Source organism: Malus sylvestris, chromosome 2 (genome assembly GCF_916048215.2).
Source record: "Malus sylvestris chromosome 2, drMalSylv7.2, whole genome shotgun sequence".
NCBI lineage: Eukaryota > Viridiplantae > Streptophyta > Magnoliopsida > Rosales > Rosaceae > Malus > Malus sylvestris.
In genome coordinates this window covers 19,794,779-19,817,948 of record NC_062261.1, presented here as the reverse complement: position 1 = coordinate 19,817,948, position 23,170 = coordinate 19,794,779, and the positions used below count along the sequence as shown (strand labels likewise).

Sequence of the window (23,170 nt, the reverse complement as noted above, 5' to 3'; positions counted from 1 at the left end):
GACGAACAAAACCATACCTAAGTCAAGCCCCTGAAACCCTAGAAACTAGTTGGAAAAAGCCTCGATATTCCGGCAAATCTTAAAACCCGTCATTCTCGATAATCTGACGTCCAAATTCTTCCAACGAACCACTTTGAGCCTCGTGAGGACCTCCTTAAGTTACCTGTAAGCTTGAAATCCCCAAAAACACACGATTTTACGATTGCATGAATAGTGACATAAATCGGGTTAGGGTTTTCACGAGTTTTCGAAGAAGTTCTTACCTAAAAATGGTACCATTCAACTCGTATGAACCTCAGAAACACAATGGTGTCCTTTAAACCCTCGATCTGCAAACTTTCGTCTAGTTTGTTGTTAATCCATACCAGAGAAAAGGAGAGAGAGTGAGTTCGAGGGAGAGAGCACGGGAGAGAAGAGAGAGAAAGGTACTTTTATGTGTGTGTGGTCCAAATTGGGTCACCAACCAAACAACTAAAACTTTAAAATTTTGATTGAGTCCAAACCTTAGCCCATTTACACACACTACCACCAACCGTTCAAGGGCAATTTCGTCAATTTACGTTATCGATAACTTTAATTCGGGACGGGCTGTGACAAAGAACATCTCCAATGAAAGATGTAAATTGCTTTGGAATGGCGTTTTACATTATTTTTTTAGGTCGGAAAGCTCTCTAGTGGGAGAGATTTTTTAGTGTACCCAAAATACGAAGTGGTACACTACGTGTCACTATACAACTGGTGAGATACTTATGTTAAAAAATTAACAACTTAAAAAATAAAACTCCCTCCACTTATAAAATGATACGTGGTGTACCACTCGTGTTCTCGACACAATGAAAATTTTCTCTTATAATGTGAGAGATGGTAAACACCCATCTTGACTAAAAGATGTAAATAAAAATTCATATATCTTTTGGAGGTGAATTCCTCCAAATGAGACCAAATTTGCATATCTCCCATTAGAGTTTGACAAATGTAAAAATGAAATGTAAGTATAACTTTTACATTTGCATCTTTGATGCCTTAAGGCTCTGTTTGGTGAGTTGGATGGGATAGCTTGTGGCTAATTAAAATAGACTTGAGTTCAGTCCGTTTTTTGTTGTGTTTATGAATTCACAATAGGGTGTGTTACCTAATTCATCCTTATACATAGGTTACAAGTTATGTCTTACAAGTCTCCGTTAATCCTATCCTAGCCCTAAGGCGCAATGCCATCTAGCACAACAACCGGACCCTAAAAACCTGTTTATAATTAGCCTCATTGAGTCAAAATCCCAAGCGAGCAAAAAGAGAAAAAAATGTCATCCACACCATCAACCCAAATATAGAGACAACTCCCACACAAAAATGCCGCCCCCCAAAATAAATGGGGGCAAAAATTTAGAGGTGTTCCTATCCAATCAAATGTTAAACTTCCACCTTCAAATTTGGGTAAACCACCTTTCTCCTTCCTCCATTAAACTAATCTTTGAATTTTGACAGCCTAAAAACAAACAAAAAAACCATAATATTTGAAATTTCTTTCTTTTGATTCAGAACAATCATCTCTGAATTGTTTGCAAAAATGAGCCCCAAATCTATCAACTGAAAAATAAAACCAAAACAAGCTATCTTTGCAGAAAACCACCATCAGATTAACCGATTTTAATTAAATTTAAACACTTGTTTTGTCTTGTTTGATCTCCATTAAATATTGCAGTTCTTTGTCCTCTGTTCTCCATCTCTCTCTCTCTCCTCTCTTTCTCTCTCTAAACGGGGATTAAACACAAATCATTAACCCAAATCAAAATCTTTGAACTTTGTTTTTTACTCTTTCTGCATAAAAGAAGAGAAACTGCTGCCACCGCCACCAACCTATCTCTCCAAGAAACCAGAAATTCCCCCTTTACCAAATCACAACATGGAAAGGAGCTGAAAGGAGCTTACTTTTTCTTATCTGCAACCGCCGCCGCCGCCATATTCAGAAGAAATCTCGACGACCCCAGTTCGTCAAACCCTGAAGCGGACCCGAATCCCAAGCTTCCCGGCCGAAATTCAGTAATCCGAGACCTGGGTTTTGCACGCATTCGCCATTGAAGATGACCCATCTCGACAACAGTCCGTCGACGCCCGGAAAGTTCAAGATGGACAAGTCGCCGTATATTCACCGCCTCCGCTGGCACGGCTCGCTCGCCAAACTCACGTTCTGGTCCTTCGTCTTCCTCGGCATGATCTTGATCTTCTTCTTCCGCTCGCCGTCCTCCAATTCTCTGCCATCCGATCCCTCCCGCCGCTCTCTCAGAACCTACAACTGGGGCGGACCCGCCTGGGAAAAAAAGGTCAGGTCATCCGCCAGAGTCCGTTCCCGCCACGGAATCTCGGTCCTCGTCACCGGCGCGGCGGGCTTTGTCGGGACTCACGTGTCGGCGGCGCTCAAACGCCGCGGAGACGGGGTCCTTGGTCTGGATTGCTTCAATGACTACTACGACCCTTCGTTGAAGAGGGCTCGGCAAGCGCTTTTGGAGCGGAGTGGGGTGTTCATTGTGGAAGGCGACATAAACGACGTCACTTTGCTGAGCAAGCTCTTCGAGGTGGTGGCGTTCACCCATGTGATGCATTTGGCCGCCCAAGCCGGTGTGAGGTATGCCATGGAAAACCCAGGCTCATATGTTCATAGTAATATAGCTGGTCTTGTTAATCTTCTTGAAGTTTGTAAAAATGCAAATCCACAACCTGCAATTGTTTGGGCAAGTTCTAGTTCTGTTTATGGTTTGAATACTAAGGTACCCTTTTCGGAAAGAGACCGGACTGACCAGCCGGCTAGTCTCTATGCCGCTACCAAGAAAGCCGGTGAGGAAATTGCGCACACTTACAACCATATCTATGGCCTTTCCCTTACCGGGTTACGGTTCTTTACTGTTTATGGCCCCTGGGGAAGGCCTGATATGGCATACTTCTTTTTCACGAGGGATATATTGAAGGGGAAAACCATTCCAATCTTTGAGGCGGCTAATCATGGCACCGTTGCGAGGGATTTTACCTACATTGATGATATTGTGAAGGGATGCTTGGCGTCATTGGATACTGCTGAGAAGAGTACTGGGAGTGGGGGAAAGAAGAAGGGGCCTGCCCAATTGCGGGTTTTCAATTTGGGGAACACATCGCCTGTGCCAGTTACGGATCTTGTGACCATTTTGGAGAGGCTTTTGAAGGTAAAGGCTAAGAGAAATATAATGAAGTTGCCGCGTAATGGGGATGTTCAGTTTACGCACGCAAACATCAGTTCCGCTCAGAGGGAACTTGGGTATAAGCCCACAACAGATCTGCAGACAGGGCTGAAGAAATTTGTTCGGTGGTACCTCAGTTACTACTCTGGTGGGAAGAAGGCTTCTGGATGATAAAATTCTTTTGATTGTGTGGTCGACCCCTTTGAATTCTTGTTCATTATAATTCATATGATTGTTTTTAACATTTCTGTCATTGCCCCTGTATCGTTTTTCCATATATCATAATGATGTAATGCCATATGAGGAGGAAACCTTGTGAACTACGGTGAAGAAGTTTTGTGGCTGGGGGACATTGTTTTCTAAGCACTCCATGCTGTATTGAGCGAAAACGAGGACCATCTCTTTATTTTTTTCTTGGAATGTAATTGTTGGAGCTACAGCGTTGTAGAATTCATGGCTGATAGAGCATATGCTAATTGGTGAACGTGTATTATTGCCATGCAATCAATAAAATACCACAGGATAGTTTGGTTCCTTACTACTACATGAAGTGAATCACACTTTGTTTTTGTGTAATAACTTATTAGTATTTCATAAAATGCATTGTGTAGAATTGATGTCCATCAAATTCTTCTGCTGCGGTTTTATGGTTAATTTTGCAGCTCTCTGCCCTCTGACCTTTTAGAACCAGCTTAAGTATGTCACGCAGCTCAACGGCAAGACTAACCCTGCATGCCGTTTTGTTGCTTAGAGTCAATGACTGATCATTCTTGCATATCAGGTTCGCTCTTCAGTTTTCTTTTACTTTCTGGTTTATATTGTCATTAATACACATGACATCTGAGGTGCTCAAGTTATATGTTCTGCCGGGCTTTACATTCCACGTTTGAATCTTCAAGGAATGAATGAAAAATCATAATAGGAATTTGGTATATTACAGGAGAAATAAACTTAAGTGTTATGTTTCTTTGTAGTTTCTACCTTAGAGTAGTTTACTGTTTCCCCCTAAATGACATAGTTAACCGAAGAGATATTTTTATATGAATCTCTCTAGCATTTTGTTCTCTCCCCATTTAGGGTCCTTATTAACTGTTTGGTTTTCTTCTTTTGTTGAAAGACGATGAATATAGAAGTACTTAATAAAGCGGAAACTGAAAAACTTGTAGACATTTATTCATATATCTTCCTTTTGTTGTCAATTTCTTTTGTTACAGACTTTACCTGTCCGATTTTGAAAGACCTGTTTGTCGTTATACGTATGTTAAAACTTAAAACTATCTCAAGTAACTCTTTCATCTTTTATGACACATTTCGTTGTGCATGATATGGTTTTTGAACACTGTGGATTGTCTTTGTTTAGTAGGTGAATTATGACAAAGATGATTTCATAGTCCAAATGCAAGGTTGGACTTTTCCGGTATGCAAGTAGCGTAAGTAAAGATTGATAGCATTTGCATAAGTAGAATGTATAACAGCAGTGCTCTGGCAGAAACTAGATGATTTGCTTTTCATGACAATTCATTTATTTCCTGTAATCATTCTCATGCCCTGCCAAATTAAGTTCTACACGAAGGCAAGAATACGCTTGGCTCGTTGTTAAACTTTCTTTAAATGCTTGGGCAAGAATGCATTCTATTATAAACTATTAGTTTGTGTCCTGGCTAATAAGTTGCAGGAACATTGAATCGTTAAGATTATTTTGCAAGAAGTTCGAGAAAGGTAATATTCTTTTCTCAGATATCTGGCACGCTATGTTATCTACACTGTTAATCAGAGCACACATTCAACAAGAAACTGTAATTAATAGTCCAGATTGACAGTACGGCAGCATAACATACTTTAGGTAAAAAAAAAAAAAATCATCAAGCTTTGGCGGAGCATGCAGAACGGAAAAGGTGGGAAAGCGTCAAGCATACAGTTGTCTTCGGTCTTGTACCGGCATCATTTGACAAGTAGTCCGGAACATGCTGGGAAAGCTTCAAAGTGTAAGGAGTTTTCTTCTATGCCGATTCGACGTATGTTTTAATCGTGGTGTTAGTTTGTTTTGCATCTTAGACGTTTATTGCCTGTCATTATGTGTTCTTTGGAGAGGGGCCGTCCTCTCTAACAATTCAATTATTTGATGTGCCTCAATATTGGCTTTCCATTTGGACACTTCTGAGAAATTGTGTTTGGTGTGTGTGCCTGATTTAACTTGTCATACATGCGTCCGTAGACGGTATTGAATAATTGATTGAATCCTGCCTAGGTGCCAGGCGGCTGGTCATTGCCACGATAGGGTGCGTTTGGTACGCAGACGGAACGGAACGGAATGGGACGGGACGGGACGGAACGAAGGTGTAATTTTTGAAAAAGACATGGGGTATATTTGTCTTAAAATGGTAAAACATTGCGTTCCACAAACGTGGAACAAACCCGTTCCAGGGGGGAGGTGGAACGCAAAAACACTCAAAATCTGTCCCGTGGAACAGCCCGTTCCACCCATTTTTGGCGCACCAAACGCGGGACGGAACGCCTCGTCCCGTCCCACGTACCAAACGCACCCTAAGCGTTTGAAAACTAAAAAATGGCGCCTAGACCTATTTAGGTGTCCTCTTAGCCCACCTAGGTGCCTGACTAAACCGTCTAGACTCATCTAGGCACTTGTTTAAGTCGCAATTCTCACTTAGGCCCATGCCTAGTTGCTTAGGTGCTAGGCTTCAACTCACCACCCGACTAACGCCTAGCGTTTTTTAGAACTTTGGTTAAGAGACCCTTTACGAGGCCACACCTAATACAATACTTAGACGATTGCCGCTAACCTAATTCCTGGCATGGCATTAGTCTGTTTTTCTATTTATTCAAAACCAAGAGAAGCCAAGTAATTTCGTATCCTTTTTCCCGTGGTACGAATCATCAAAACCAGATTGAACTGTACAGTCGATTTTCTCATCAACCAAACAGAATATCTCTCTGTTTCCTAAAAAAAAAAGAGGTCGGGAGATAAATGATATCATTGTTTGTTTGTTGACGATGATCATATCAAACTGAACTTTGATTTTTCTCACCAAGGAAATCACAAGAGAACAAATTAGCCGTCTCAATATAGTAAAAGCAATATTGTTTTGGAAAATTGTTATTGGCACGTCCACTTGTGGTTCAAGATTGCGAGTTAGTGACTCGCTTCTGCTCACTCAACTCAGACATATGTCATTCATTCCTAGCCCAATAAACCAAAAGCCTATTAAGACAGTGAGGGCTACTCTTGTATAGATAGAATTGAATAATATTAGAGACGGTAAATAGAGACACTTTTAGTGATGAATAATATTATTCCAAAATAAAATATGAGAATTCAAGTAAGCATTTGTTAGAGATGACTGCTTGGATATGATAACTCCCTAGTTTCAAGGCATACTAAAAGAAATGGATGATAACTCCAAAATATTGTCCTAATTGAAAGTAGATGACGAAATAGTTAGGCAGAGAAAGTGATCTCTAATCTCCCAAGAAAATGGTAATATTAAAAGGAAATACTTTCTTTCATAAATACTATATCTTCTACTTTCAAACCTATACGGTACTTGGAACTTGTCCTCTATTTCTTTCTTTAATATACATTATTCTAGAGTGTTAGTGTAGTAGTGAGTGAGTAAAATTAGGGTGGGCACGGTGCGGTTCGGTGCGGTTCCACCTCTAAAATGGAACCGGAATCGGAAAATATCAACGATTTGATTCGGTGCGGTTCTGTTTAAATTTATTACTAGAACCGTACGGTTCGGTTTACACCGGTTCCGATTCGGTTCTTGCCGGTTTTCGGTTCTGAATACTAAATTATTTGAACACCACATCATCATGCATTCAAATACATCTTCTAAAACCAAGGTTCTAAAAATCGCTAGGCGCTAGTCGGGCAGCGGGCTGGGGCCTAGCGCCTAGGCGGCTAGGCGGGGCCTAGGCGGACTATGCGGATTTAAGTAAATCTATCATATTTCAGGTAAATAAGTGTCTGCTTCTACTTGAAATACATATAATTTCATCATAAACTACAAAACAGAATGCATATATATTATGAAGTATTGGAACATAATGAAAACATGTGAAATAAGAATATAATGTTTGTTCATTCAAGTATGCAACAAGTCTCTTACAATTTATTAGAAAAAAACAAAATGCAAAATGAAAGTTATGTATTTTCTGTCTAAGTGAGTTGCAACCTAGGCGGGCTAGGCGGGTTAGGCGGGTGCCTGGGCAGGCTAGGCGGGTGCCTAGGTGGTCTAGGCGGTGGGCTGGGGCCTAGGCATTAATCGGGGCGGTGGGCTGGGGCCTAGCGCCTAGGCGGCGCTAGACGGGGATTTTTAGAACAGTGTCTAAAACTGATTATATAAAGTTGCATACAACACATCTTTTCTAATGCAAATGTCTTTGGTAGTGGCACCAAGTCAATAAAAAGAGACAACTAATAGAAATATGCATTGGTCAGTTAGTCAACAAACAAAAAAATGAAGAACTCAAGTAGCATTACATTAGTATCATGAAATTGGCAGCAACAACATCAGTAAGCAAAAAGAAATATTGAAATTGCATTAAAGGAAATATGCATTGGTCTCTTGATATTGGCAGCAAGAAGAAGCAAAAACAAAAATCCAAATGTCCTTGCTAATTGGCAGTCGCTGATTCTTTTTCAAACAGCAGCTCTGTACACAATCAAATAACATATAATCAAATCAAACAACATATTAATCAAATCAAACAACTTATTTCAAAGAGCAAGCATAACCAAACAACTTATTTCAAAAAGGAAGCATGGTCGACAAAGTTTTGAGCACCATATAATTTGTATTCATTACACTAGCTATACAAAACATGATCTCAAATAATTTGACTATCCCATATGATCTCCTCTCTCTCTCTCTCTTCAAGTCTGCTTTCTCTGCAACCAAACCCTCACCCTAACCATACTCAGTTTAATCAACCAAAACACAAAAAGAAAAGAAAAGAAAAAAGTGGGGTTGGTCCAACCTATAGTGACATCAGCCTCCTCAAAGAACAAGAACATGAATTCAATGAACACAACGACCAAACCTCCTCAAAACTCATGTACCAGTTATCCCATATATCTTATTGTTGAATTCAAAATTATATATCTTACAACTCAAATTAACAAGGAAGGTGCTAAAAAATTAAAGTTACATACCATCACTAGTAAAAGGTGATAAGTTAGGACTAAATAGTTTATGAATCCCCAATGCTAGATGTGCCACCATTCCTTTTTTCTTGAACATATAAAAATCAAGAACTCATTAGAAAATAAGAAAGCAAGCATGCAACAAAACAAGAGAAAAAAAAAATTAATGAAAAATAAATATTCATACCTGTTTCAAGTGCTTCATAAAACTCTATATCTGCCAAGATTGTCTCATCGTCTAAAATTGAGATGTTATCGGACATCAACCAGTTTTGAGTACAAATTAACATCTCTACCATTAGAGGAGTCAACAAAGAACGATATGAGTTCACAATCCTTCCTCCTGTGCTAAAGGCAGATTCTGAAGCTACCGTTGAGACCGGAATTGCAAGAACTTCCTTTGCAATTAGTGCCAACACTGGGTATTTAACACCATTCAATTTCCACCAATTTAAAATATCAAAATCTTGACCCACTTCCACTTTTTCATTACGATCTAACAAGTACCTATCAAATTCATGGTCCGAGAGCACAGCATTACTTGCTTCAACTTCTTTTATCCAACTTTCATCCATTTCTGCTCGTTTTTCCCCCTTCCATGTTTTTTTGGATCAGCCCCACCAATAGTAGTTGTAGTACTAGTAGTATTAGAACAACTATTAGCACTAGAACCACTTGGTTGGTTAGAAGAAGGAACATACTCATCATATAGTTTGAAGACTAAGCTTTTTATCTCATCCTTCTTAGCCATGGCTTCATCAATACTACAACCACGACGCTTCAAAATATGTGGCACATAGCCCAGTTTATATCTTGGATCAAGCACAAGTCCCACAAACAGAAAATGATTCACTTTAATAAGATCACCCCAATACTTATCAAATTTCGCCTTCATGCTTAGTGCCATTTCATGCAATATCAAACTTGTGTAGGTTTGAGTTAATAACATATCTTCTTCAACGAACAAATCAACTATTTCTTCGTCAATTGCAAGCAAATAAAAAAAAGTACTATGACAAGCCAGATGTAAAGTAACACTCATCTTCAATGTCATTTGATAGAACACTTTCAAAAAATTGACAAAGATAGCGGCATTGCTCCAATCTTCCATATTTGGTGGCACATACCTCTTTTTACCATTGGAAGGTCCACCCACTCGTTCTTCTTCTCCCGGCACATCTTCACCAAACCATGACAAGTATGCAATCTCATCATCTCCCATTCTCACAAAAGCTTTTTCAACTTTCAATGCATTCGTTAACATCAAATAGGTGGAATTCCACCTAGTTGGCACATCTAAAAAAACAAGACCCTTGCATTCAATTTTCTCCTTCTTAACACAACTCCTAAAAGTTTCCACCCTTTGTGGAGGACGTTACATACACCAACACATTCCTAATAGCTAAGATGGATTTATCTAACGTCATCAAACCATCTTGAACTATCAAGTTAACAATATGAGCACAACACCTGACATGCATATGATTTCCCTCAAGTATCATTCATGAATTTTGCCAATGACACACATCTTTGTCTTCAAATAATCTATTGCCACCTTGTTTGAAGAAGCATTATCGACCGTGATGGTTAGTACATTCTCCAAACCCCAATCTAGCAAACAAACCTCAAGAAGTTTTCCAATGCAGTTCCCCTTGTGATTAGCTATGACACAAAAGTTTAGTATTCTTTTGTGTATCTTCCAATTACTATCTATGAAATGTGCCGTTATCACCATGTAGTTTACCTTTTGAAGACTTGTCCATGTGTCGGTTGTGAAGCTAACTCTATGTGAGGCTAACTCTGTTTTCAATTTTTCTTTCATTTCATCAGACATGAGGACAAAGTGTCTCGCAAGTGTTCTACGAGATGGTGGATAAAAATGGGGGCAAACAACACTACAGAAAAACTTAAACCCTCTCCCTTCAACATGTGAAAACTGCAACTCATCTAAGACAACCGTTTGTACCAACGCCTTTATGCAATCTTCTTTTGTATTCCCCCTAGCCATAAGAGTACCAACACCATCATCAAAAGACAAAATCTTTTGCCTTTTATCCTAATTTATTCTCGGATAACTCTTACATCTTCCTCCCTCAATATGTTTTGTAACGGTTGAAGTACCATTTCCAGAAGGGTTAGCAGCAAAGGTAGTAGAACAATGCTTACACCTAGCTCTCCTTCTAATTATTGTTTCTTTGGTCCCATCTGGCTTCACAATGTTTTCTATGTCATCATATTCAACAAAATGGTCCCATACCTTTGCCCTACGCCTACTGTTCCCAATAAGAGGCAATGGAGGAATACCACTTGGTTGAGTTGGTGATTGTGCCTGGGGTGGAGTTGGTGGTTGGGGTTGTGGTGTTGTTGGTGGTTGGGATAGGGTTTGAGTTGGTAGTGATGGTGTTGGACCCGGTAATGACGAAGGTGATGATGAAGAAGCAGATGCAAAAGAAGAACAAAAACTATGTGATTTTGATTGGTTCGTCATTCCTAAAATAGACAAAAAAAAAAAAACAAAAACCATGTCACTAACATACATATTTTGAATTATAGGAATATACTGAGTGATTAGAACGAGAGAACAACATGCCCACATCATAAAACTAAACAAAAGCATAGAACATGTTAAAATTCCAACCAAACAGAAGCATGAAAGACTTGAATTAGCATGGATCTCAATCACTTAAAGGCAGTCAAGGCAAATGTTGTACTGCCTAAAGGACAAGCTACATTCTACTTTCTCGTGGTTATTGATAATAGTAGCAGAAAACACGACACAATATTTGTAGTGAAAAATAATATAAACGAACATTTGTAACAAATATATCTAAAATGAAACTCCAAAAAGAGATAAGAGGCCATACTGAGAAGATCTACAATTAAACCATTTTATACCTTAGAGAAACTATTAGGAGGAATTCGATGAAGATAGTCTTCCAATGCTTTTACATACACTAAAAGATCTTCAGCGCAGCTGCATACAAAAACAAATTGACCCGAAAGAGGACATCATAAATCCATTGCAAGACAACACAATTATGGAATTAAGTGCATAAAGAGCTTACTAGTCTATTCACTACCATTGAACAAAACAATGAAACATAATAAATAAAATAGGAAAAAGTAAACAAGGATAAACCTACCATAACCTTCCAACCCCCGTTGAGCATCCATCTCTTGCAGGTTTAACACATAATGTTTCACAGTGAAGCTTTGAGGTCAATTCATGTCATAGATTTGGTATTGATGAACTAATGAGATCTTATTGTCTCCTCACAGTGAAGATCGATTCTTGATTTTTGTCATCAGTTGTGCCACTGCAGAGCAACCAAAAAAAACAAATTGTTAATTAACCTTCAAATCATGTTAGAAGGGGTAAACATGCTATGAAGTACTAATTTCAGCACAGTTAAACACTTTATTTTTTCCCAGGCAATAGTGTTGTCAATTAGAGTGTTGTTTTTCCTTGAGCTTTTACTGGTGCTCCATCTTATTTCTTGAAACTTTAGTTTAAGATAGGGTGTTATTCATCACCCTCATGCTTTCATCAATATGACTTACATTTCACATTTTTGTTACAGGCAGCAGAGGGGCATTTTGTTTATGCCTTTCAAGGAGGTGAACCTCAAATAGATAAGTGAGTCTGGGACTCTGGTGGATGATTGTTATATATTTATCTTGTTTATTTCTTTTGATGTTACAGAATTAAAGAAAAGTATTGTTTTTATTCCTAAAATTTTGAATTCTACTACAACTGAAGCTTTCGCAGAAACTGAACCACATAACCAATTGAACCAACTGAACCACATAGAAGAAGAGATTCCAGGCAATTCTGAAATTTCGAAGGTGAAGACTCTACAACTAATTCCTAGAAGTTTTTTTCATATACAAAATCTTTACCTAAGAAGACCTCCACTTCCTTAAATTTCAAAGGTGAAGACTCTACAGTCTACCCCACACCAAAGACTAAGCAAAGAAAACCATTTTGACAGTATTCCAGCTCAAAATGGCCCTAAATAAAGGGGGCAGATTAAAGCCGATGACATTTCTGTAGAATCTACGAACTTAAAACACCCTTATTGAACCCTACAGACCATCTATATACAAATGTCCCTAAATGCAGGACAAGAGTCACAAGATTCAATTAGACAATAGACAGTGTTAATCATACATATATAGTGCAGGTAAAACAGAATGGAAATCCAGTGGAACTCAACCATCCATATTCCTAATCTCAATTTCAAATATAAGAAAGATAGAGAAAATACCAAGGATGGAGGAAGGAGGATGAAGAGTGCTGTTGCAAAAGCTGAGGTTGTGGGCTGCCTGAGGAATCGTTGATATTTTTGGATGAGAGGTCGTGGTGAGGGTCGGATCTCGGATGTGCGAAATAGGGGAATAGGGATATGAGAGGGGTGAGGCTGCGTGAGTGAGGAGGGTGAGGTGAGTGAGACTGTCTGATTGTGAGTGAGTGAAACCTAATTGGGATGGGATTCCATGCTTTGCAACTTGGTGAAACTCATTTGTCAACCTATTATATCATGACCTGTGTGTATATATATATATATAATTTATTTATTTATTATTAATAAAACAGTTTGATTCGGTTCTGGCCGGTTCTTGTTCATTTGAAACCGGAACCGGAATCAGTTTAAACGGTTCGGTTCGGTTTTTGACTCAAAGTTGACGTTTCCGATCAACACAGTTCTTTTTGGTTTTTTTTCATACGGTTCGATGCGGTTTTGCGGTTTGACGCTTTTTATGCCTACCCCTAAGTAAAATAATGAGTAAGAGTATGCTAGATTAAGAATTTAAAATCCGTTAATAAAAAAAAAAAGATACAGCATAAAAGGATACTAAAAATCAACCAAACCAACACGTGAGCTTAAAAATTACAGTCAAACCAATTGAAAAAAGCTCTAATTGATTGTTAGTTAAAAATTATTTCAATGAACTTACCCAGGCTACTACAAAACAAAAGCAAATGGCAGACTTGCTGATAATGAATGAGTAATCCACATCGACGAGGAACTGGGACGAATCCTCAGAAGAAAGGCGTATAAAAGCAGACCCATTCAGTACGGACAAAGCACGCAGCGGCACGGTGAGCACAAAGTGAATTATTCATTCGCCTTTTACTAAAGAATACTGTGTGTTTTTAGGGTAAATAGTCAAAATGATCTTTGAGATTTACATAACTTATCACTTTGGTCCCTGAGCTCTTAGTCGGAAGTTTGGGCAATTTTCAAGGCTTCGTAAATGGTTTCAAAGTTGACTGGTCGGAGTGAAAACTTGAAAAGAAACTGGGTAAACTTTAAACGTTCATAACTTCTTTAATACTCAATAGAAACTGGGTAAACTTTAAATGTTCATAATTTCTTTAATACTCAACGAAATCAAGTGATTCAAAAACAAAAATCATACTTCTCGATGAGACAAAGATAATGGTACCTTTTTTTATGGCTAACTCTTCGTCTCGTTGAGAAGTATGATTTTCATTTTTGAACTTTTCGTCTCGTTGAGAAGTATGATTTTCATTTTTGAATCACTTGATTTCGTTGAGTATTGAAGAAGTTATGAACGTTTAAAGTTTACCCAGTTTCCGGTGAGTTTTCAAGTTTTCACTCGGACCAGTCAACCACTTTTATCGATTTGAAATCTCAGGGACCAAAGTGATGAGTTATGCAAATCTCAGAGACCATTTTAACGATTTACCCTTTTTTTAAAGGGATTTCTCGTAGCTAATTCACTATGTAGCTAATTCACGGAACTTTATACTTATGATCAAAACCGTTCATATTATAAATCATTGTGAAGATCATCTCTGCAAAAAAAATCAATTAAATATGAAATCGTTTGATCACTGAATTGTATTAAAACAGGTAGATGGATTCGTTGAATGAATTACGAATCGTCTATCTATTTGCTATAATTAATTGACTAAACGACCTTAGTTTTAATTAATTTTTTTTGTAGAGATGATAGTTACATAGAAATTTATAATATGAACGGTTTCGGTTAGAATCACGAAGTCATGTGATTCTTCATCCTTCAACTTGGCTAGTAGTAATGATATGGCTGTTGAACCTAATGCCCTTTAGCATGTGATGTGATTAAATGGAGAAATGCGACTACCTCAAATCTCAACTTTAAACGTCATTAGTTAGCAAAGCAAATCCCACATCGGAACATACAAAAGAAGAGAATGCGCCTACAAAAGAAGAGATCGTTGAAATTTGCAAACCTAGTAGCCGGGCGGTGAGTGGAGTGAACTATTCTTTCGTCTTTTACTAAAGAATACCGTGTGCGTACCGCATGAAGTGGCATGTGCCAATTTTTTCAAGGGATTTCTCCCACAAAAGAAGCCCTACAATTTAGTACGACGTTATGGTTCTGTTTGCGAAAGCTTCGATATAGTTAATTTCTGTCAACTTTGCAAATACACATTAACTACATTTCTGGTAACTTAGATTCCTCAAGAACACAGATAAGGGAATAGCTAACTACATCGCAATAACCTGAAACAACCATTGAATGGGTCGAAAAGGGAAAGGAAAACTCGAATGCTCATGCCTCTCCGGATCCATGTTCAAAGAGGTGCCTGCTTCTGTGAGGCCGTAATTTTGTTTCCTCGAAGTAGTTGACTGTAACAACGTTGTTGAAACCTTCAGTCAAGATCATCTTGTTGTCTACGATGTACAAAACTTCATCCCCTCCGTAATGAATGTTAAACAAAAAAGAACCTACCAAAGGAGGCTTAAACGAGTCCTGTGTGTTTCTTGCACTACCATGATATAGAAGTGATGATAATCTGCACTGCAAGCTTCTAAGAGAGTAGATGTGATTCTTCCACTAAATTCTTCATCTGAAAGGCTATCTATCCAAACAGTAGAGACGCGTAAAGTAGATTCTATTTCCTTTTGATTCCATTCGGATGAGCAACTTGGAGTAACTCAAAGAGATTCTCTGCATACTCCTTTTCTTGTACACCAAGCGATGCAGGTTTGACATCCGCAAGAATCGAAGAAGCACTAAGATGAGATGAGGTATATGGAGCCTCCAATTTAAACTGATTCATGATCCTGACCAACAACTTTATTTGAAGCACTAAAAAACTTTATGAATGTAGGGAAAAAAAGAATATGATCGGGACTACAGAAGGATATGGGAACCAGGTTAAAGTACGTTGTGGAGAAAATTTCTGCTCATATATTACCTTAATATGATGATAAAATCACAATTGAAATCCAGCAACTCTTCACCGGTTTACTATTTCTGCATATGGAAGTAGAAATCTGTGATATCCTCCAAATCATAAGCAGTATCTCTAATCTCTGCAACCCAAATGCGAATTGTTTCCTCATCTTGTTGCCTTGCATCTGCATCTCTTCGGGATCCCCGCATTAACTGCACTTGAGTTTGAGCAATCTTCACTTTATCTCTTATTCCACAAGAGAATCTCCCGTCCTGAATGATAAATCCTCCTAAGATTTGCACCGCATAGGACACGACGCCTCAACCATATCTCTCTCTGCCAAAATGTAAACAACTCAAAACGATCGAGTTTCCTTTTTCCTTTTCTCTTCCTTCTACTTGACATTATTGGAATCACACTCAAAATCCCTATGAGGATAAAAACTAAAAGTGAAACGAAACCTAAAAGTTGAGATAAAAACCGCTAAGATCATTACTCATAACCTATGCTTGTTTACATGCACTTGGTTGATCGTGCGCTTATGTCTAAAACTAAGTTGTCTTTTTTCCTCGATCAAGATTACTTGAAGCTTGATGATCCTAATGTAATTAGCTACCGTTGTCTCCAATTAGATTACACTTTAATATGTTTAGTGTCTCCACTGGTAATGTTTTGAAAGTTGTACTTGAGTCAAGTTTTCTTTCTGAATTGCAAGCAAAACTTCGACAAAATCCTTTCAATTTGTCATGATATCCAGTCTTTGAACTATAAAGTCATCAAACTGCTTAGTCACCTTTGTCTATCTTGGCCTCCAAACCATTGAAATGGCTCAACCAAGAAAGCCACGGGATATATAGTCCCCGATATTGATTATTCCCAGTAACTCTACATACTTCCACAAAAGCTCCTTAAACGTCCTCCCGCCTTCTCCACCATTGCACTTCCTCTCAAAAGCCGTTTGACATACCACATCATTAGTTAGTCTCGTAAACATTTTGCTTAAATTCAAAACTGATTACGACGATTGCTTCATGTTGCTGACCATAGATTTTGTTTCCTCTTCTCTCACAGAATGAAAAGACACATATGCTTTTAATATTCCTCAATTACTCACCATACGGAGAAATGCAACCCCGGTGCAGTTGTATTTGGTAGTTTCTTAACGATGGTGGAATTTGGTCGACCAGAAAATGTGAGGTCACGGATTTTCGTGATCTCAGTGGCATATGTTAATTTTTTCAAGGGATTTCTCTCACAAGAGAAGCCCTACAAATTTCAGTTATTTAAAGTTTTATGTTAGGAACATTCCTTGCACGATTACAAATGAAACTCAATATGCGAGCACTACCTATTCTTTTGCCGGATAATATGTTTAGAAGAGATTCATGGATTGTTTGATTTGTTTTTGGAGGTTGGACAATCAAATTCTAACGTTGTTCTGCTCGAAATTTAAGGTTATGTTTCGTTTTTAGTTTTTGCTTTTCAATTTTGTGCTTGAGATACGAGGCAAATGATGTGGGAGAGCAGGGCCCAGCTAGAACGTTAGTTCACCGGGGCACAATTAAGTAGATGAGGATGCAGAACTCTATCCTCATTGCATCCAATAATAGTGTGCACAATGCCAAACAAAATATAAAATAAAAAAAAAATGCAGTTTTTCGGTGAGACACTTCGTCAAGCACTTGGCCAACCCATACCATTGTATGCTTAAAGTACATCCCCGCTCTTTAGTATTCTTTCATTTGTGTCTTTATGTCAATATTGTTATAGTTAATAAAATAACATGCATAGAGTCGTGAGCTCCAATTTATAAGACGAGGAGAGGATTAATAGGCATTTATTAACTTTAAGCTTTTTTCAGAAACAGTGTCGTGAGTTGCAATAACCAACTCTAATATCCGCTTCTGGTGGTCTTGGACGAGAATCAAGTGATAAGAGTGCACTGAAGAGATGTCGATGTTGTTTAGCTTTTGGTGGTAGTTTTGTCTACAACTCTCCCACCATATGTCATTCACTCTTTTTCATACTTCATTTCCTTTACGTCCCCTCTATCTATAAAACTAAAAATAAAATAAAAAAACGAAATGGTTATCAAGGACATTCAAATACTTATTGGTCATGAAAATAGTTTTTAGTACTTTTTGGATAAATGTTTCATGGTGAAGCACATCTTCGTGAAACACTTTCAAGTGTTTTTCATGAAGCACATTTTAAAGAAATTTTTTAACATGCTACTAATAAAAGTACTTGTCACAAAATGTCTATAGCCAGAAGTGCTTCTTGCATAATCCATTCCAAATGTGCCTTTATTGGAGTCAATTGTCACCTATTATTTGCTCTGTCGAAACCTTGTTCTTCATCTTCTGTGTTGTTTTGATGTCCACCTCTTAAGACTTCAGATGAGAACCTTAAAATGTTTAAAAGGTCATCCTAAAATGTTAGTGTGCTATTAAGGTATTGGATAATTGTTGTTGTTTCTCAAAATCCCACATGGAACAGAAGCAAAACCATCACGATGGGAACAAAGCGAACTATTCTTTCGCCTTTTACTAAAGAATACTGTGTGCTCGCTGCACATGATGGCATACATCAATTTTTGGAGGAGTTTCTCTCCACAGAGAAGCCCCTACAAACTAGTTTTCCAACATAGTTCATTGGCTTTTCATGATCTCACGGCGCTTTATTCGTTTGTTTAGGATAACGCCTCAGCAGCACACCCCGTGTCCATAAGTCTCCATTTTACAAGAAACCCTAAATCTTGATTCTGGATGCTTTCCATAAGTCTCTTCACTCCACTTTGATTACATAAGAAAAGCAGTCTTCTAGTTGTGTAGACACAAAGACATCAATCTAACATCAAAAGCATCAATTTTGATTTCCATTGATAAGAAAATTGCTGACTACAACCGGCTTTACATATGTTACGAAAAACAGAATCGTAGCATCTCATTTAGTTGTTGCTACAATCCTCCAACGGGTCGGAAATGAAACAGAGAAATGGAACAATTGCATCCAACCGATTTAGGTTGAGAAAGGTATCGGCTTTCTATCGGGCCATGATTCTATTTTCTCAAAGTACTTGACAGGAATAACACCATCAAAACCTTCAGTCAAGATCACCTTGTTCTCTGAAATGTAAAACTTCATTCCCTCTGCAATGAAAATTACAAGAAATCATAGGTGCTTGGGTTCATGACAAATGTAAAAGAAAATTCTCAACTTTGATAATGAATGGTTTGTAAAACTATACCTTCTAAAGCTTTTTTAACATCGAGATAGATCAAAACATTTACATTGCGCCTCATACCTACAAGAACACAAATCAAACAAGTTATTACAGTAAGACGAAAAATGTGTCTTGGATTCATATGAATAACTTTTGCATATCTTCAGAATCATTGCCACTATAGCTCATTAAGTCATGATAGTTATTACCAGTTAAAAGACTAGAGAATGACTAAAAACTTTTAAGAAATCTAAAATTCTGAAAAAGTCGGTGACCACAAAATGCAAAATTCATCGAGGTTAGACTCAAAGGTGGACAACTTGTATCACATACTTCAATAGGTTCACCACCTGTGAACAGTATTACTTCATTTGTTCCTTCACTAAAGTAAACTTTGTATACAACTTGCAACAGAGTTGATGAACTAAGAGAAAATTTTAAACCTTTCAAAATGGCAAACATACGTAAAAGTCTACAAAAAATTGCATAGATAAGTGCCAAGTTTTAGAAATTGGGTCCACAAATGGTCCTCCCCAGACAAGTGTTGTTATTCATGTGCGATTATAAACGAAAGACGGTTCATCATCACAGGTTCATGAATAGAAAAATTTACAAATCAATAATCCTAATCAAACACATTACCGCTAATCACTTGCCCATCTGTTGGCAAGCCACGTGAAAAGTGAACATGCAATCTTTTCATTGTCTTTAGACCGGAGCCTAATATCGATTCCAAATTCTTCCTGTAGGTCCCATGCACGCACACTGCAAATCAAAGGGAAAGAAAAGCAGTGAAACAAACAAAGAGGTACAGTTTCCATAGAAACGCACACAACTCTTCATTCTGGACTGAGAAATTATGTGCTAAGAACACAATAAGATTGCACACTAAAAGATAAACCTGGAACTTCTTCAGATGAAAGGATTGGCATCAACAATCTTTCAGATTCAACTATCTGTCAATATACACGCAGAGCAGATATTAACATATAATGTTTAAAGCCAACAAGTATAGATGGATGCTCAATCCAAAAATGCACAACGCAAAAAATGGTAAATACAATGCCATTCTTAAGCTAGCATTTTTGGTGGATCCATAATCTATAAATGCACAGCACAAATAAACTGGAGAACTAAATTCTGATTTGTTAAGTATTCCATAAGTATGTACATAATGATCTGAAACGCAGAGCTCAAGAAAAAATAATGAAAGGACATCCAGTCTTAGAGCGTAAGGAAACAATTCTCCAGCTTCACCAAATTTTCAAGTCTTAACAAAGATTCCACTTACAGAAAGACTCTAACCTGGCTGTGCTTTCACAAGATTATGCAAAGAGAAACGAGTTAATACCTTGCTGTGATTTCACAAGATTACACAGACAAAAACTACTTGGATAGTGTGCGACTAAAGCAGTAAAACAGTACTCTATGGAAACAGTTGACAATTCAAGCAATTAACAAAAGGTCTTGCATCTCCATGAAGCGACTCAAAACAGATATTCAAGATAAATTACCGTTGTTGTGTGGCCTTGGTTTGCACGTATCAAAAGTTCCCCATTTTCTTCCAAGAGGCCGAAGCGCTGCTTATTATCCTTTCTGACAGCCTAATAAAGATGCAGAACATAATTAAGCATCCTCCTTACGCAGTTCATTTAAGAAATAAAGGACTATCAAGAACTGATCACTAACCTCCTTAATCTCATCAATAGTATGTGATCTCAACGGAATATTAGCAAATGTCTTTATGTTTAGCTTTAACAGATCATTAACCTTCACATATCCATCGCTTCGCATATTCAAACTCAACTCACCCGCCATATGGCGCAATATACGCGTCCTAAAAAGGTAACAGAGAGGCTAGAGTTTATATAAACTATGCCATTAAGCTGCATTACCCTAACAATAATTAACAGATAGGCTAGTGTAGTGCTTACAATAATCTACCAAGTGCGTCAATTTTATCTTTGCCGGAGCCACCACCTCCGCCGCCACCGCGTCCCCTCGATGTTTCTCTATGACTTTTCACCTCCCAATCTCTTCCTCCTCCACAGCTGCCCACAAAAATACACAATCAGACTTTCACAGTATTGTTATAGGTAAGCACAAACTCCATTATTCCTCTGCCGTTAAATGGGAAAAAAATAAAATTTTCCCAACTTTTATCGAGAAATTCCCCAAAAAATGGTGAATTGATTGAAACAATGAAAAAGTCGAATAAATTTCTCAGAAAACAATGGAAAGTCACAATTCTGATTTTGTTTAATCTGAACTCGTTCCCCATTTTCTCAGCAACCAAACAGGATAGGAGAGGAAATGGGAGGGGGAAGAAACTACCTTCTGGAGGTACTGCTGCTGCTGACGTTGCGATTGCTGTTGTCCATGAAAACGAGAGCAGGAAAGCTGGAAAGGGTGAGAGGAGGAGGAGGAGGAGGAGATTTAGGGCTACGTGGAAGGAGAACACGGTAGTAGCGTAGAACTCGAATGTTATTGTGGGTGACAGACGCCCACATGAATGTTACGAGATTTTGCGAAGCCCCGAGAGTCCGAGAGAGATGGAATGATGATGAAGGCAAGATTATCCCACAAGGAATTTGACCTAAATGTCCTAAACTAACGTAAAACAAGTGATCTGAAGGATAAGGTTAAACCCCACACTTCGACATTTTTTTTAACATATTAAGGAACAAAAAAAAAGACCAGCATGTAGCTTTGTTATGGCAGGTCATTCTTTCGGAGGCCAATAAGACTACATAGGCATTTCAGCCTCATTCGGATTACTATCGTGCGATTCACAAAAGCATTTGTGTTATGGAGAAAATAGTAATTGTGCCTGTGCATTGCTGAAGGTTTTAAAAGTGTATAAAATTTGTAAAAAGTTCTACAGATATTTTTATGTGTTCATCATATTTATAGCAAGGAACAAACATGTAGGCATAACGGTCTAACAGATGGTTGGGGAATTCATACAGATCGAAAAAACCCTACTCACACAGAGACGGAGATCTTTTGGAAGCCTGACAAAGTAGTCATATGGAAAATCAAAGCTGTTTTGTAAAGGAAATAACAAAAACTGAAAAAATCAGAACTTTAAATTACAACTAAATTAAGCAATGTCAATAATTAAAGGTTAAAATTTTGATCTAAAGGATCAAAATTTGAACTGGATATGGATGCTTACGGGTAATTGTTGTAGGGAAGATGGAAACTTTGGACCATTGGGTTGTATGTAAATTCCTTTGCATAGAGTTTAAAAATAATGACAGTTTGTGGCATGTGTTGAATGACATGGTTGAAAGATTTAAAACTGATATGTACAATCAATTTTTATGTCTAAAACTATAACATTAGCTAAAGATGTTGGGTCTATATACCAATATCAATCATGTGTTATTAAAAGTTTATTGACCTATATAGGTGATTTCAAACATATGATGACAAAGTTCCCTATAAGTTTGCTGGAAGCGGGAGATGTATTTAGTTTTTGGAGGTAACACAATTTTTAACTCTACGAGTTTATTAATCAAAGAACTCTATTTGCTTCCAATTGCTTTATTGCTAGCTGAATCCAGTTCTTCTCTTCCTCTTTCTTAATTGAAATTGAGTTATCTAGTGAAGTTTACATAAGCGTAAAAAATTGCAAGAGAATACAATAATTTATGATGAAAATCTGTAAGTACCAATCAAAATTATATAGGGGAAAGAAACCTTACCAAATTTGAGGCACAAATGATCAAACTCTGAAGCCCTTCATTTCACAGTTTTTTTTCCAGCAACCAAATAAACTTAAAAAAAAACCTGTAGAATCCAGAGCAAGCATGACAACAGAAGGACATAACAAAAATGATTTACCAAAATATATATAGGACAATCACATCTTTATATATCCCTATTGCAAAATTCAAGATACAAATAGAGGCAATAAAAATATCATGTACAACATTTTCTCCAAACAATCCATTGTCAATATTGGTAAGTATCGTTTTTCTACTTGCTCTTTATTATATATTTGTTCACATTCTACTATTTTGGAAAATATTTTGCCATTATAAACCAATTTTGTTCATTTTTGACAATTTTATATTTCCAATTCGGTGGATATGTTTTATCAATAGATCTGGCCACAGTTGACCGTCTATGCACAACTTTCAAATTAGTTAACAAAAAAGAAAACAAACGCTTGTTTAAAACTTGAAAAAACATTCAAACTATTGACCTACACACAGCTTTCAAATTGGTTCAACAAAAACAAAGCCAACACATTCTTTCAAATTTTCAGCCAACTATTTTTTTATCTAAATCTTACCCTGAAACAGTTTAAAGATTGAAAAGTTGCATACACTGTTGCAATTCTAACACAAAGACAACCTGCAAAACAA

General features: G+C 37.6%; 2 protein-coding genes and 2 non-coding genes across 4 annotated transcripts; 3 read left to right on the top strand and 1 right to left on the bottom strand.

The window, feature by feature from the left end:
* The first annotated feature begins 1,377 nt into the window (after nt 1–1,377).
* LOC126604132 (UDP-glucuronate 4-epimerase 3) lies at nt 1,378–3,750 on the top strand. The gene has a single exon (XM_050271252.1). The coding sequence runs from the start codon at nt 2,079–2,081 to the stop codon at nt 3,375–3,377; it is 1,299 nt and encodes a 432-aa protein (XP_050127209.1). The 5' UTR covers nt 1,378–2,078; the 3' UTR covers nt 3,378–3,750.
* A 10,871-nt stretch (nt 3,751–14,621) lies between these two features.
* On the top strand, nt 14,622–14,739 carry LOC126614113 (U5 spliceosomal RNA). Its single transcript, XR_007620282.1, has one exon. It is a non-coding gene; the product is annotated as a U5 spliceosomal RNA (small nuclear RNA).
* Nucleotides 14,740–18,073: 3,334 nt separating this feature from the next.
* On the top strand, nt 18,074–18,191 carry LOC126614110 (U5 spliceosomal RNA). The gene has a single exon (XR_007620279.1). It is a non-coding gene; the product is annotated as a U5 spliceosomal RNA (small nuclear RNA).
* Nucleotides 18,192–18,419: 228 nt separating this feature from the next.
* On the bottom strand, nt 18,420–21,387 carry LOC126614099 (uncharacterized). Its single transcript, XM_050281746.1, has 8 exons — nt 21,129–21,387; nt 20,729–20,845; nt 20,484–20,631; nt 20,309–20,398; nt 19,696–19,750; nt 19,437–19,559; nt 18,819–18,875; nt 18,420–18,720 (listed from the first exon to the last, which is right to left on the bottom strand). The coding sequence occupies exons 1-8, from the start codon at nt 21,302–21,304 to the stop codon at nt 18,590–18,592; spliced, it is 897 nt and encodes a 298-aa protein (XP_050137703.1). The 5' UTR covers nt 21,305–21,387; the 3' UTR covers nt 18,420–18,589.
* Between the last annotated feature and the right edge of the window lie 1,783 nt (nt 21,388–23,170).

What these genes read in the sequence shown, in the direction of transcription:
- LOC126604132 (XM_050271252.1), top strand. Translation starts at nt 2,079, where the DNA reads ATGACCCATCTCGACAACAGTCCGTCGACGCCCGGAAAGTTCAAGATG.
- LOC126614099 (XM_050281746.1), bottom strand. Translation starts at nt 21,304, where the DNA reads ATGTGGGCGTCTGTCACCCACAATAACATTCGAGTTCTACGCTACTAC. An exon ending in AGCAGCAGTACCTCCAGAAG is followed by an intron (nt 20,846 to 21,128) that starts GTAGTTTCTTCC and finishes TTTTGTGGGCAG; the next exon opens with CTGTGGAGGAGGAAGAGATT. An exon ending in TTCATCTGAAGAAGTTCCAG is followed by an intron (nt 19,560 to 19,695) that starts GTTTATCTTTTA and finishes TTTGATTTGCAG; the next exon opens with TGTGCGTGCATGGGACCTAC.